At 45.6% G+C, this 14215-nt stretch overlaps 1 protein-coding gene across 31 annotated transcripts in view; it reads left to right on the forward strand.

Moving 5' to 3' along the window:
- The window catches only part of SCRIB (scribble planar cell polarity protein), a 117227-nt gene that overhangs the window by 56829 nt on the left and 46183 nt on the right, over positions 1 to 14215 (forward strand). For all 31 annotated transcript variants that reach the window (XM_082753427.1, XM_082753408.1, XM_082753405.1 and 28 more), the window contains 6 exons: positions 1129 to 1443; positions 1931 to 2011; positions 9047 to 9313; positions 9569 to 9679; positions 12389 to 12565; positions 13450 to 13566. In XM_082753427.1, the coding sequence (XP_082609553.1) occupies positions 1129 to 1443; positions 1931 to 2011; positions 9047 to 9313; positions 9569 to 9679; positions 12389 to 12565; positions 13450 to 13566 (1068 nt within the window). The remainder of the gene's footprint in view (positions 1 to 1128; positions 1444 to 1930; positions 2012 to 9046; positions 9314 to 9568; positions 9680 to 12388; positions 12566 to 13449; positions 13567 to 14215) is intronic.

The raw sequence follows: 14215 nt of genomic DNA on the forward strand, positions 1-14215 counted from the left end.
ATCTCTGAGAGCATTGTTCAAAGCTTCTTAAACTCCAGCAGGCTTGGGGCCGTGACCATGTCTCTGGGGAACCTGTTGCAGTGCTCGACCATGCTCGCAGTGAAGAGCCTTTTCCTAATATCCAGCCTGACCCTCTCCTGTCACAGCTCCATGCTGTTCCCTCAGATCCTGTCACTGTCACCAGAGAGCAGAGCTCAGTGCCTGCCTCTCTGCTCCCCTCATGAGGAAGCTGCAGGCTGCAATGAGACCTCCCCTCAGTCTCTTCTCAGGGCTGAAAAATCCAAGTGACTTCAGTCTTCCCCTCTAGATGCATCACCCTCATTTGGACACTCTCTAATAGGTTTATGTCCTTCTTATATTGTGGCACCAAAAACTGTACACAGTACTCAAGGTGATGCCGCACTACCTCAGAGTAGAGTAAGACAATCACTTCCCTCAGTTGGCTAGCAGTGCCGTGCCTGATGCACCTCAGGATCAGTTGGCACTTTTGGCTGCCAGGGCACACTGTTGACTCATACTCAACTTGCTGTCAACTAGAACCCCCGGATCTATTCCTGTGGGGCTGCTCTCCAGTCTCACATCCCCCAGTCTGTGCATATATGCAGGGTTGCCCCATCTCAGGTGCAGAATCCAGCACTTGCTTTAGCTAAATTTCTTGCAGTTGGTGACTGTCCAGCCTTCTCATTTGTCCAGATCTCTCTGCAAGGCGTCTCTGCCATCAAGGGAGTCAACAGTTCCTCCTAATTCAATGTTGTCTGCAAACTTGCTTAGTATGCATTTGAGTCCTGCATCCAGATCGTTTATAAAAACATTAAAGGGATCTGGCCCTAAAATGGAGCCCTGTGGAACCCCACTAGTGACTGGCTGCCAGCATGATTTTACCCCATTCAGTACAACCCTTTGAGCCCTACCCACTAGCTACTGTATTACGTATTTAGGCAGCACATGCTTTGTGAGTACAGGGAAGCTCCCTTGTGGTGTAGCAGGTGAGGTCTGCTTGGGTTGCAGCACTAGGAGATGAGCTGTGTTTTTGTTGGATGCTGACTGCTAAGACTGGAGCTGTCTTTGTAGGCTGTTGGAAGATCTCCCCACAAAGGGAGGGTTGTGCCTGGCTCTTTTTGTCCCCAGGTGAATGGCGTATCCTTGCACTGTGCTGAGCATCATGTGGCAGTGGAAGCTCTGCGTGGATCGGGAAGCTCTGTCTCCATGACAGTCCTGCGGGAGCGGATGGTGGAGCCAGAGAATGCCATCACCGTCACACCGCTGCGCCCTGAGGATGACTACAGCCCTCGTGAGAGGCGAGGTGGCCTACGCTTCCCAGAGCGGCCTGAGGGGACACCTCCCACGGAGAGATACTCCACCTGCCTTATGCGCAATGAGAAGGGTCTGGGCTTCAGCATTGCTGGTGGCAAAGGTTCCACACCCTACCGGGCTGGTGACACGGTTAGTAATGATTCCTTGGGAGGGAAGATGCTCAATCCCAACTCTCGGCACTGCATGAGGGAGCAGCACGGGGTCTTCCTTACACTGCTTGAGGCAGCTAGGAACTCTGCCCAGGAACTCTGAGCTGCTGAGCCAGGCAGTCTGTGTCTTGCTGAGAGCCAGAATCTACTCTTAAGTCAGGGAAAGAGAGAAGTTCAAAAGGAGGTGGGGCTGAGGCTCACAGTTCCTCCCAGTGACATTTAATCCTGCCAGTGTCCTCTTGACATATTCTGGGCTCTTGGCCACATGAAGACTTTGCTGCAGGTGGCTCCAGAAGCAGAAAAGGGTTTGTGCTGAGTGAGGAATGAAGAGGAAGTGCCAGGGCAGGGGAGGGCTCTGCAAAGGGGAAAGAGCTGAGACCTGCCTGCTGTCAGGGAGTGATTCTGGAAAGCAATGCTCTGGTGAGGGGAGGTACAAAGCTGCTCTGACCTTTCTGATTGTCTTTCAGGGGATCTTTATCTCACGAATTGCAGAGGGTGGTGCAGCCCATCGGGACGGGATCCTGCATGTAGGAGACCGGGTCATCTCGGTGAGTGTGGGTATGCAGGGAAGGGCAGGAGGGTCTGGAAGGGGTCTGACTCGCTGCTCTTGGGACAGCAGGCACAAATGCAGCTCCCTGCCCTTCCTCAGACAGGAGATGTTTTCCTGTCTTTGAAGCTGGATTTTGAGGGTCTTTTTTTCATCTCCTTGGTCTTCTCTGAGAGTGCTTAATATTGCTGGTTGTCTCCCTGTCTTTTAGCAGCCTGTGACTGGCAGTGGGTACTGTTAACGTCTCCTCCTTTCCCTGAGTGCAGCGTGTGAGCATGTCCCCACAGGGACAGTACGCAATAGTCAGGGCTGTACTGGAGCGAGGTAATATGGGTGATATGACAGCACTGCCCTGGCTTGGTGTCCCTCCAGAGCCTTGTAGGACAGCCTTGGAGAGCTGTGCTGTAGCAGGATGTGTGGGAAGGGACGTTCTGAGGCACAGCTGACAGCTGCTCCCTGCCCAGTAGCAGGGGTCAGTATAGGCTGAAGAGGAGGAAGGCTGCCTGAGGGCAGTGTGGAGCTGGCAGGGCACATTGGAGTGCTTCCCCCTGCTTTCATTTAAAACTCTGGCCCCAGTTTCCCTTCCTGTTTGCGCCAGTGATATGGATCTCACTGCTGCCTCTAACCTCAAGCCTGCCTAATGTGTCACCTCCTCTCCCTCCTGTGGGGGAGAGTCTGCTGAGTCTCCTGACCCTCTTCCCAAGCTCGCATGCTGCCTCCAAGTGAAAGCTCCTGCATCCTGGTGCTGGTGGTGGGTTTCTGATCCAGCTGTTGTGGTAAGAGCATGTGTTACCACAGAGCTGGTGTGAGTAAACACTGATACAGCCTTGTCAGTGCTGGCTTCTGTCTGCTCTATCCCTAGGCTGGGAGCTGTGTTGTATTTGCTCTGACACAAAATTTTAGTGGAGCTTTAGCCCAGGTCCGACAGGTATATCTTGACAAGAGACTTTAACACCATGGTACAGCGTTGCTCCGTCCTTGCTAGGGCTTCCCCCCCCTCCAAAAATCAAGCATTGACCCTGACTGTTGCCAGACAGAATAGCAGAATCATAGAACGGTTTGGAAAGTTGGAAGGAATCTTAAAGACCACCTAGTTCCAACCCCCCTGCCATGGACAGGGTCTCCTTTTACTGGATCAGGTTGCCCAAAGCCCCATCCAGCCCAGCCTTGAGCACTTCCAGGGATGGGGGCATCCACAACTTCCCTGGGCAACCTGTTCTGCTGCCTCACCACCCTCACTCATCATGAAGAATTTCTTCCTAGTATCTAATCCAAATATCCTCTTTTAGTTTAAAGCAGTTACCCTTTCTCCTATCACTACACTCCCTGAAAAAAGAGTCCCTCCCCATAGCCTAAATTATTTTGGTTTTGCTCATCTTTTGATGCTCCACTGGTACAGAGGCATGACTGAGAGGCGTGATTACAGGCACACAGACCATCATGTGGTGTTAATTGGCTCTACCTGTGGCAAGAAGGAAACACAAGATCTCAGAATGGAGTTGTTGTGGGTTAACCCGGCCGGCAGCTAAACACCACACAGCCATTTGCTCACCCTCCCCCCTCCCTCTCTGGGATGGGGGAAAGAAATGGGAAAGTGAAGCTCGTGAGTTGAGATAAAGACAGTTTATTAAGACAGGAAAATAATTATAATAATAACAATAACAACAACATCAACAGTACTACTACTAATGATGTGTATGAAACAAGTGATGCCCAATGCAGTTGCTCACCACCGCTGACTGATGCCCAGCCTAACCCTGAGCAGCCAGCCCCCCCACCCTGGCTAGCCACCCCTATGTATTGTTCAGCAAGACGTCAGATGGGATGGAATACCCCTTTGGCCACTTTGGGTCAGCTGTCCTGGGTCTGACCCCTCCCAGCTCCTGTTGCACCCCCAGCCTGCCCGCTGGCAGAGCAGAGCGAGAAGCTGAAAAGTCTTTGGCTTGGTGTAAGCACTGCTCTGTAACAAGTAAAACATCAGCGTGTTCTCAGCACTCTTCTCATCCTAATCCAAAACATAGCACCCTACCAGCTACTAGGAGGAAAATTAACTCTGTCCTAACTGAAACCAGGACAGGAGTCAGAAGTCAAACCCTATTTACCCCTCCATTAGCAGATATATTTATATCCATCTTCACAGGGCATCTTCATAGGAAAGCAGATCTAATTCCCTAGTAATAGCTTGCGGTGTCTTCAGACTGCTTTATTTGAACCCAAGGCTCATGTAAGCCCAAGGCTACATGTAAGCCAAGGCTTACAGAGCTCAGGAGCACTGTTAGATTTTGATGTGGATGAAGGTTTTGCTGTCCTTAGTCCTCTGACACACCTCACTGCAACAATATGTGCAGTGTTATTGCATAGGTAATGAATATACCCATGAGCATGGTCTTCTGCTCTCAAGGATATTTCCTGTGCTGAACTATGTTCCGTCATAAAAGCTGTGGTGTTGAGCATCAGTTGCAGCTCAAATCTTGTGATCACTTAAGAAATCAGGTACAAATTATCTTTCAGGAGAATCCTTACCTGGTCTAGACTATTCACATAACGTCTGCACCTTCTAGCAAGCATCTAACTGTAGGAACTCCTGGCATCTGTGCCTCCTGGTAGCAGCTGCTATTCTGCCTTTCCTGCTTGTGGGGTTCACAATATCCACATGGTGGTGGTAGTGTTAAATCCTGAGGCCTCTCATATCTTCTTGGTGATAGTTGTCCTTGAGATGTTCTGCTCTTTCTAAGAGACTATGAGCAAGCTGTGTGAGTTTTGCCCTGTCTCTGGCCAAATCCGCTGCTGGGTCAGACATGTGGAACTGCCCTGGCCCAGTGATACTGGATGTTGAAGGAGTGCCTATTCACTTCAAAACAGTGCCCACACAGCATCACACAAATTCTGTCTTTACCACAACTCTTCCGAAGCATTAATGGCCCATTTTTATTGGAAGACTTTCCAGGACATGATGATCCGCAGAACATGCTGTATAGGTTTCTTGTGTTTCCGTACGGGGAAAGCAGTAGGGCCCTGGTTAAGATACAGGTGGTTTCATAGGTCCAGCAGGCAGAAGCCTGTTTGCCAAAGCCATGGTCTCTTAGTCATGCCTCTGTATCGCTTTGCCAAATATTTTTTGTTTTCTTGGGAGAAGAAATACAGCACAGCTTCATATTCTTCCCCTGTGCTCTATATCATCCCGGACTTCTCTACAGGGAAGGACCAGGATAGCTCCTTTTACAGTCTTCAGGGAGCTTTGAGTACATGGATTGAAGAGCCCAGCCTAGATCTTTCTTCAAAGATAACACCCCACAAAACTCACCGGTGATTGATTACTAACTCTCCAGCCTTCCTCATACTCCAGTGTCTCTTATGAATAGCACCTGACACAATTGTGACAGGCATCTTGAGAGTCGTCTTGGTAGTGGAAGATGGGGCAGAAAGCAAACGGGACAGGGAGCTGCATGGGGGAATGTTGGAGAGTTTGAGTCATTGGATGGGAATCTAGCAGGGAGGGTGCAGGATGGGGAGCAGTGGCTAAGGGCAGCTATTTTGGGAGGGATAGAACTGGGAGTAGAAGGAAGAATACTTAATCTGGGGGAGCCTGAGAACAGTAGTAGTACCAAGTGATATGTGAGGGTCCTAAAGAGCAGTCTGATCACTAAGAAATTTGCTAGAGATCTATAGCTCCCTGTGGCATGGACAGATGATACTCTTTCCCTTCCTCTGTGCATTCTGATAGCTTAACTGCTCCTGTTACCCTTGCTCTCTTACTATGTAGAGACACAGCAATAATGGCCACTGAAAACTAGCTATCCAAGAGCTGAGAAGGTATCATGATTGCCAGGCAATAGAGAAGCTCATGCTGAAAATGCTGTCAAGAGCTGTCGTATGTAACATACCTCTGACTCAGGGAGTTCTTGCGACCTCATTCACTGGAGTCTGGGGAAGTACTACTGTATACTTGTGCTCTGACCATTCTCATCAGTGGTGGAAGAATAACAGAGCTCACTTTTCAGAGTGGAATGCATGAAGTCAAGAGTGCATGCTGCTGCTGCAGGTCTCTCTGTGAAACATGTAGGGCCTTCATCTGGTGATAAAAGCCTAAGGGCCAAGCCTCATCTGCGTGTCATCTTTGTTAAAAATTGCTGCATCCCTCAGACAGGAGGACCTAAGAGGATCCTTCCTTACCAGTCCACTAGATGGGAGGCAGCTGCTTTTCCCCATTCCCAGGTCCAGCCCTACAGGCACAACCAGCCATGGATTTGCACAGACAGGAAAGGAGGAAGTACTTTTTCAGGCTTCCATATAAAGATTAATGGTTCTTATAGGGCATGAACAACACGAATGGCTTAACCCTGTTTCTACCCAATGGCTAATCAGGTTTAACGTTTGCTTGCGGAACATACACGTGCACTCCCTCACTTAACCACCATGCAAATTCACATTTGCATGTCTCTTCAGTTTCTGGCCCAAGCATCAAGTTCTTCAAAGCTCTTTGGTCAGACCCTGAGCCTTTTATTCAGTCTCTGGGCCAGCTGCTGGGTTTTTCCAGATACTGGATTCCTACTTGCTGGCTAGTTCAACATGAGTTTTACTAGTGGGTCTTGTGCTAGTACATATGCAGAATAAAGAACAAATTCACATAGTAAATAAGAACAGGGTATGATAAAAAGGTAGAGCAGACTGTGTTGATCAGGCACAGGGCTTGCCCAGACAAGCATACTGTCTTGCAGCCTGCTTGCCTGTGATCAGCCTCTCTTGTTCTCTACCTTCTGTTTTCCCATACTCCTTCTTCCCCTCTCCTTGCCCCCTCCCTTTCCCTATGTGTGATTCTTCCCCTAAACATCCCATAAAAATTTTGCACATTGGCACAATCCCTTTTAAAACTTCCTATAGTGAGTTTGCTTTTTCCTGTGAGGGCTGTTCTGACAGCCCATGATAATCTTCATTACCAAGGTCACATTTCTTCAGTGTTACCTTTTGAGTGATTTAATGATCCATCCATGAGTGTCTTGAGACTTGTCTCTATCACCTGCTTTTCATTAGATTTGTGCATCTCTCTTTTTAATTTATTATCTTTCCTGCTGATTGCCTTTTATGCTGAACAGCCATTACTTTTGCATCCTTCCTACAACCTCCTCCTGCATGTATGTGCAGGCTGGCACATCTTCACATCCTTGTTAGGCCTCTGTAGTTGGTGCCAAAGATGTCCCTTTGGGACAGATGTCTGAGTATCAGAGGACAGGCTGTGGGGCTGAGAGTTTCCTGACTGTGTCACAACTAGGAGTGTAGGGCTATCTCATCTGCTTTTTATGTGATAGTCAGAAGATAACTAGTGAGCAGGGCAATATTGATGGTCTGTCAGGCTGATGGTCTGACAAAAACCCCGCTGTAGGCTGAAGCCTCCATGTCATAAGCAGAATAAACACACTTCACTGTGGATCGGATAGTTGAGGGTGGTGGTAGTGTTTATAAAATTTCTGGACAAAGCCTTGTCAGATTGTGCACAGTCAACTTTGCCCAGAAACTGCTTTCTTGAAAGGAGCCTGGGAACCGTTACAATATTTCTGGTAATTAGACAGTGAGGAGTCAGGCTACAAAATCCAGTTGCTGTGGCTGTTAAAAAGTCATGTTATTATTTCATAAGCTCATCAAACTCCATCTTAACAGCTATTATTTTCATGTCATTGCTGTTAATTTTGGAAAGCTATTCCAAAAACTATGGACTAGAAACCTTTTTAATTTTCAATGTTAATGTTGTCATGGCAAGTTTGGTGCTTCTGGCAGCATTCTTTAACTTAGCTCTCCCCTTGATACTCTGCCCCTTGTACAGAATAGCCTTCCTCTTGGAGAGCAGTCACATCCTTCTTGTTCCTGTGATTTTCTAGTCAAGCTAGTTTGTATCTTGTTTTTGTAGGAAAGGCTCTCTGTTCCATTTCTTGTCTCAAGCATTTCTCTGTGCATTTTGATAACTTATGTTAGATTTCCTTATTTCGTTAGTGTGAAGTGTGAGAACAGTATACATTTTTTCAGATGAGGTCTCTTCAGTGGTTTGTACAAATGACATTGCTGCTTCCATGTATGTACTGGAAGTACCTCTCTGGTCACAGCATTGTCTCTTTCACTGATACCATAGCAAAACTATATTTGTATTCTTGATATTATTTGTCATAGCATATTGGATAATGTCTTCTTGTCCAAAATATTTCAATTTTTCTTTTTGTGTCAGCCAGATAATCACTGCTGACTAGCTCAATCTGTTTGTTGTTGCTTCCAAATCTTCTTATACCTGTGGTACACTTTTTATGGCTTAAAACTGACAACACAGGACTATCCTCCCAAGACTGCCTTAACGTTGCCCATCATGAGGGAACAGCGGTCCAGTAGCTAGCAACAGGTCCTGTCACACATCAGATTGTGTCCTTCATCTCTGCAGTGCCTGTGTCTGGGCTCTGAGAGTGATTGATATGGGCAAATGCCCTAGTTCAAAGGTAGCTGATGCCATGGTACATTAGTGTACTGTGACATCGCTTCTGGGAATCACTGCTTTTTGCCTTCCTTCCATATTAAGATCTTTGAACCCATTCCTTTAATGCAACCTCTTGGGTTTCTTTTGTCATGGCCAAGTAGGAAAGCTGGAATGCAAAGCCAAAAAGGAGTCATAGATACTTTCCTGATAATGAATGAACAAGGGCATAGTCTTGACAATAGCTTTGTAGCACTCCAGGAGGTACAGCATCGTCATACTTAGTGTTTTTAGTCCTCTGGAGCCTCACTGATGGTGCTGGGGCCTGGAGGTTTGGAGGGGAAGGTGAAAGGGGTTGGTAATCTGTTTGGAAAGAGGATCGTGGTCAGCTGGGAATGAGCAGGTGCCCATGTCCTTTTGCCAGATAGGAAGAAGTGGGGTAAGTTACAGAGTGCTTTGGTTACAGACTTCTGGGAAGGGGCAGGTTTTCACAGAATGGGGCCCCTTAGGGTGCTTTGCTAAGGGCTTAAAATGACAGGGTGTACTCGTGTGATGGTCTGACACTGAGTTTGCGGGTTGTTCTAGATCAATGGGGTAGACATGACAGAAGCCAGGCATGATCAGGCAGTAGCGCTGCTTACCGCATCCTCCCCCACCATCGTGCTGCTGGTAGAGAGAGAGGGTGCAGAGCAGCTCAGCGAGGGAGACTCACCAGGCGTGCCACGAGTGCGCATGCACTCCCCACCACCGCCTCCCAGCCATGGGGAGAGCCCACCTGAGGAGACACCTTCCTGCAAGGAACTGCAAAGGAACCATCTGTCTAAAAGCCTGGAGGATCAGTATCCCATTGAGGTGAGCCTGTCTGTTAGAACATGGGATAGTGTAATCTTTGTACTTCTTCATATGAAAAAGTGGTAGTCTGATGAGGGCTGGCTCACTGGGTTGTTGGAGCACTACAAAGTAATGGGTAACCCTCTTGTCCTGTACCTGTGGGAGTTTACTTTGTGCTCACTCACACAGAACATCCCTGACTCCATGTTTTTCAGTGTTTGTGGTTTTTATGTGATATCCTTTATTCTCTGTGACTCTACCTCTTGTTCCTTCAAGGAAATACACCTTGTAAAAGCAGGTGGTCCCCTAGGACTCAGTATCGTAGGAGGCAGTGACCACTCAAGCCATCCATTTGGGATTCATGAACCAGGTGTCTTCATTTCAAAGGTAAAGTCCTGCGTGGGCAGCCTAGCAGTGAATGATCCTGAGATATTTAATTATTGAGGTTAAGATGAAGGATTTTTTTGTGAGAGTATTAGAACTCTTTAGCCAACAAACGCTACCTATCCATGTGCTCACAGATTTTACTCTTTCTTGACTCTATAATTTCACAAGGAATAGAAGTTAGGTTTGTTGGTCTATAGCTCTCAAGATAGCTCTCTAGAGTACTTCTTTGTAGATTTGAGTTGTACTGACACTGTCAGTCCTGGTACAGTAAATGGTAGTGACGTCTACCATTTATAATGGTAGATGATGCACTTACGACAATAGTGCTGCAGTTAAACATTTGAGTTTTTTCAAAATTCCTGTGAGAAAGTTATTTCCTGTTTAGTCTGGCATCAGACAGAGCAAAATAATGAAAAGATGACAAAGGTTTTACTCAGGTGAAAAAGCTTGTATGAGACCATAACATATTGAATGATATTTTAGAGCAAATCTTACTTCATTTTGTGCCAATGTTAAATTTTTCATTGGTGAAGTACCTTGATATTTGTTGTGGGTTTTTGAGATAGAAGCAGTTTAATGAAAGAAAAGCAAAGTCTGTGCACAAAAGCAAAAGGAAAAAAGATTATTCTCTATTTCCCATCAGCAAGCAATGCTCAGCCACTTCCTGGAAAGCAGGGCCTCAATACATGTACTAGTTGCTCCAGAAGACAAATGCTTTCATAATGAGAGTCCCCCCCATTCATCTCCCTTCATCCCCCTCAGCTTTTATTGCTGAGCATGACATTATATGCCATGGAATATTCCTTTGGTCGATTTAGGTCTGCTGTCCTGGCAATGTCCCCTTCCCACCTCTTGCCTACCCCAAAGGCTACTGGAGAGAGTAGCCTCGAGTTGGAGAGAGTCTTAATGTTGTGCCAGCACTGCTCAGCAATAGCCAAAGCATTGGTGTGGTGTCAGTGCTGTTCTAGCTACAAGTGCAAAGCACGCTGCTATAATGGGCTGATGTGGGGAAAGTTAACTCCATCCCAGACAGAGTTAGTACAATATTAAAAAAAAAAAGTCCTACAAGATGATTACTATACGATCACCTAATTGAAAGTTAGCACCATGTAATAACATTACAGAACATATTAATGGACTCCAAACTGTGTGGCAGTTTTCAAGAGGTAGGATGTCAGTGAATGGGAGGGCTCCCAGATGGATTTTGCAAGGATTTGTACCAGACCTGATGCTATTCAGCCTTACCAACTGTGTGGACATAAAGCTCAAATTGCAGCCAAGAAACTGAACAAAAATATACTGCAATTGTAATTCATACTGAGGAGGAAAGATGGAAGTCACTTTTTCCTCTTCAAAGAAATACACTTTAATGTAGCTAAGCATGAGGTTTTGCATCTAAATATAGTTGGTGTAGACCAGTTTTCCCTTTTACACTATTTTGTTCTGGAAAGCAGTAACTTTGAAAAGCTTAAAAGCATCGTAATAAATGAACTGTAATGTGAGTTCCCACTGTAAAACAGTCATCCAAGTGATACTCGAACATGTAATTAGGGACCGTGAAGGGAACCAAAACTCATCTGAAGGCAGTGCTGGCTAAGCCAAAGCCAAAATCTATAGTCAGTCGAAATACCTGCAATTTCAAAAGATTTTAGATGGAGAAGAGGAAATAAAAGTGACAAAGATTATTCAAAACTACAAACATTTTTCAAAACTTGAAAAAAAAGTCATATAATGAAGGGAGGAAATTGTGAAGTACCGAGGGATGCTTTTTCCTAATGAAAAAGAAGTAAACTGTACGTTGGGGGAAAAAAAAAATGGTCAGACAATATTGGGGTGAAAACTGAGGAGAGGTTTGAAATAGCAAGAATAATTATTCACTGGGAAAATTTTCAAAGATGGTCATAGTTTCTGCAGCCCTGAACACCTTCAAATTGAGGTTAGATATCCATGTGGGACATAACTGTTAAAACACACTTTTCCTGAGTAGAAGGCAGTGGTGCATAATGACCTGTGATAATCGTCCAGTGGGTTAGTTGACTACTTGTGGCCTAAACAACAAAAGTGGAAATGCCATTTGAACATTGTCCAGTAGCAAATAAATGGTACTATAAGCAGTACCAATTTTATCAAGTTTTGTCAGGTGTCTGAAAATCTGTGTCCTTTCTGCTTGTGTCACAGCCTCCCTGCTGTCTTGATGTATGGACAATTTTCAAGGCATTTGCTCAATCTTTGCAACATCAGCTCAACTTTTGTGGCATTAAGGCTGAGTTTGTATCTCTCTGGCTACTGTCTTGACTTCCAAGGTACTGGTGATTTAGCACTTTTTTCCAATGCTTCAGAAGTCTCCAAATGAGAAGGAGTTTGAGTGGCATGTACATGTACATGCATGTACACTGCGCTTAAAGGATAGAACTCACCTTTTTATGGAGGCTTCCTGAAAGTCAGTAACGCAGTAATGCACCTGAGCAGCTTCTTCACAGATATAACCTCTTGGGAAACTGTATCTGTGGAAGTCAAAACATGCCTCAAGATGTTGGAGGATAGCATAGGGACATGATAAAAATTGGCCCTTACACCTTCCTCTGCTGAAGTTGTAACACTTACTTGCTGTTCACATGTTTTTCAAGCGTGTCTACAGGCTTTATCAGTGTATCTCCAAGGAGAGATGGAATTTTCTTTTCTAGATGTAACATTAATGATTCTTTGTAGGTCATTCCCCGTGGGTTGGCATCTCGCAGTGGACTCCGTGTTGGGGACAGGATTCTGGAAGTGAATAGTATTGACCTGCGCCATGCTACCCACCAGGAAGCAGTGAATGCCCTACTCTCCAACACCCAGGAGCTGACTGTGTTAGTAAGACGAGATCCACCACCACCTGGTATGCAGGTAGGTTCTGAGTAATAGTGCTGGGGTAAACTGCACTCTCTTCTTGATAGAAGGCTCAACTCTGAAGGCAGTTTCTTATCTAGTTGGAAGTCTGCGTCTAGGATACAGCCAAACTTCTGGCTAAAGTTTCTGGATCCAGAGGAAGGCCACAAGGATGATCAGAAGGCTGGAACACCTTTCATATGGAGATAGGCTGATGGAGTTGGGGTTGTTCAGCCTGGAGAAGAGAGGCTCTGGGGGGAACTTGTAACAACCTTACAGTACTTAAAGGGGGCCTACAGAAAAGAAGAGGAGGGATTTTTTCATCAGAGTGTAGTGATAGGGCAAGGGATAACTGTTTAAAACTAAAATAGGGCAGATTTAGATTAGATATTAGGAAGAAATTCTTCATGATGAGGGTGATGAGGCACTGGAACAGGTTGTCCAGAGAAGTTGTGGATGCCCCATCCCTGGAAGTGCTCAAGGCCAGGCTGGATGAGCAATCTGATCTAGTGGAAAGTGTCCCTGTTCATGGCAGGGGGGTTGGAACTAGGTGTTATTTAATGTCTCTTCCAACCTAAATCATTCTATATTACATTCTGTAATTCCTTTGTGGAGGAATCCATTCTCATATAAGTACATACACGGTTGAGGGCTGTGGAGGGTTTCTTGCCAGGGCCATGATGATATTGTGATCATAATTGATCATTCTCAGATTTCACAAAGACTGGTCTTGAATAGGAGACAGAAATACAGAAAGGGCAGAGCCGCTGTGCCAAATCAGTGAAACCAATTCAGGTCCCTTTCGCTATATTTAGAATATGGCCAATTATTGAAACTTTTTCCTCAACAATCCCAGCCTGAACTTAACCCAGAAACAAGGAAGACTGTATCTGTATTTGCAGGAAATATGCATTGAAAAGGCTCCAGGAGAGAAGCTGGGCATCAGCATCCGGGGTGGAGCAAAAGGTCATGCTGGAAATCCATTTGATCCCACTGATGAAGGCATCTTCATTTCTAAGGTACCGGACCACGAATTCTGCAACTTGGTTGCATGCAAGGACTGGTAGGGAGAAAGTTGATCCTTGTGGGAATTTGTTTCGTGTGCTTTCTCCACTTTTCACTGGGTACACTAATTCTCCTTTAGTTTTTATTTTTTTCTCTATCCACTGAAGCATGTGCTTGTGTTTCCTTTCATATTTCCTCCTCTACAACATCTGTAAATTTCTTTTCTCGTTTCCTATGTTTATCTTTATTTTGCCTTGCATTCTTTCTTTTGCTTCCCCCAAGTGCTTGTGGCCTTTTTGCTCACTGAAACATGCATTCATTTTCCTCCTTTCATTGAAAGCATTATGAATTAATTCCTGACTGTACTTCATGTGCAGTGCACCATGTGTGTAATTTTTCCCTTTTCTTTGTGACTCCTCGTGTGCATACTCATTTGTCACGTTGCTTTTCCCCAGGAAGTAACACACATTTTATTTTCAACAAAATACTATATATAAGCTTATGCTTCTCCTGACCTTTGTCAAAAAGTACTGCATCTTCTTTCTTACCAAGGGAGCATAGTGACAAGGAGTGTAATTTTACATCCCTTGCTTGCTTTGGATGTTCATATTAATGTCACTGTTTCCCTTTCTAGCTCATATGTTAGGGTGGAAACTCTGCCCC

This window comes from Aythya marila (genome assembly GCF_965140915.1).
Source record: "Aythya marila genome assembly, chromosome: 2".
NCBI classification, from domain to species: domain Eukaryota; kingdom Metazoa; phylum Chordata; class Aves; order Anseriformes; family Anatidae; genus Aythya; species Aythya marila.